This window comes from Eurypyga helias, unplaced genomic scaffold (assembly GCF_000690775.1).
Source record: "Eurypyga helias isolate BGI_N326 unplaced genomic scaffold, ASM69077v1 scaffold24145, whole genome shotgun sequence".
Classification (NCBI taxonomy): Eukaryota; Metazoa; Chordata; class Aves; order Eurypygiformes; family Eurypygidae; genus Eurypyga; species Eurypyga helias.
Window position 1 is genome coordinate 9,625 of NW_010253970.1, and position 223 is coordinate 9,847.

At 64.1% G+C, this 223-nt stretch overlaps 1 protein-coding gene across 1 annotated transcript in view; it reads left to right on the top strand.

Moving 5' to 3' along the window:
- TIE1 (tyrosine kinase with immunoglobulin-like and EGF-like domains 1) overlaps positions 1 to 223 on the top strand; it is a gene marked incomplete at its 5' end in the record, with an annotated part of 13,416 nt that overhangs the window by 5,694 nt on the left and 7,499 nt on the right. Inside the window, 1 exon segment of the mRNA XM_010152844.1 lies at positions 1 to 216. Coding sequence (XP_010151146.1) covers positions 1 to 216 — 216 coding nt within the window.

The window sequence follows — 223 nt, forward strand, 5'->3', positions numbered from 1 at the left end:
CTACTACCAGACCACGGACCGGCGCGAGGTGAGGGGTGACCTCGTCACCTTGACGCTGCCCAACGTCAGTGTGAGCGAAAACGGGGTCTACAGCGCCACGTTCATGGGGGACAGCCCTCTGTGGAGTGCCTTCTACCGCCTGATCGTGAGAGGTGAGCGGAGCCCCAGCTCTCTGGGGCATGAGGACAGGTGGCTACACTCTGCCCCCCATCCTGGTGCCAGC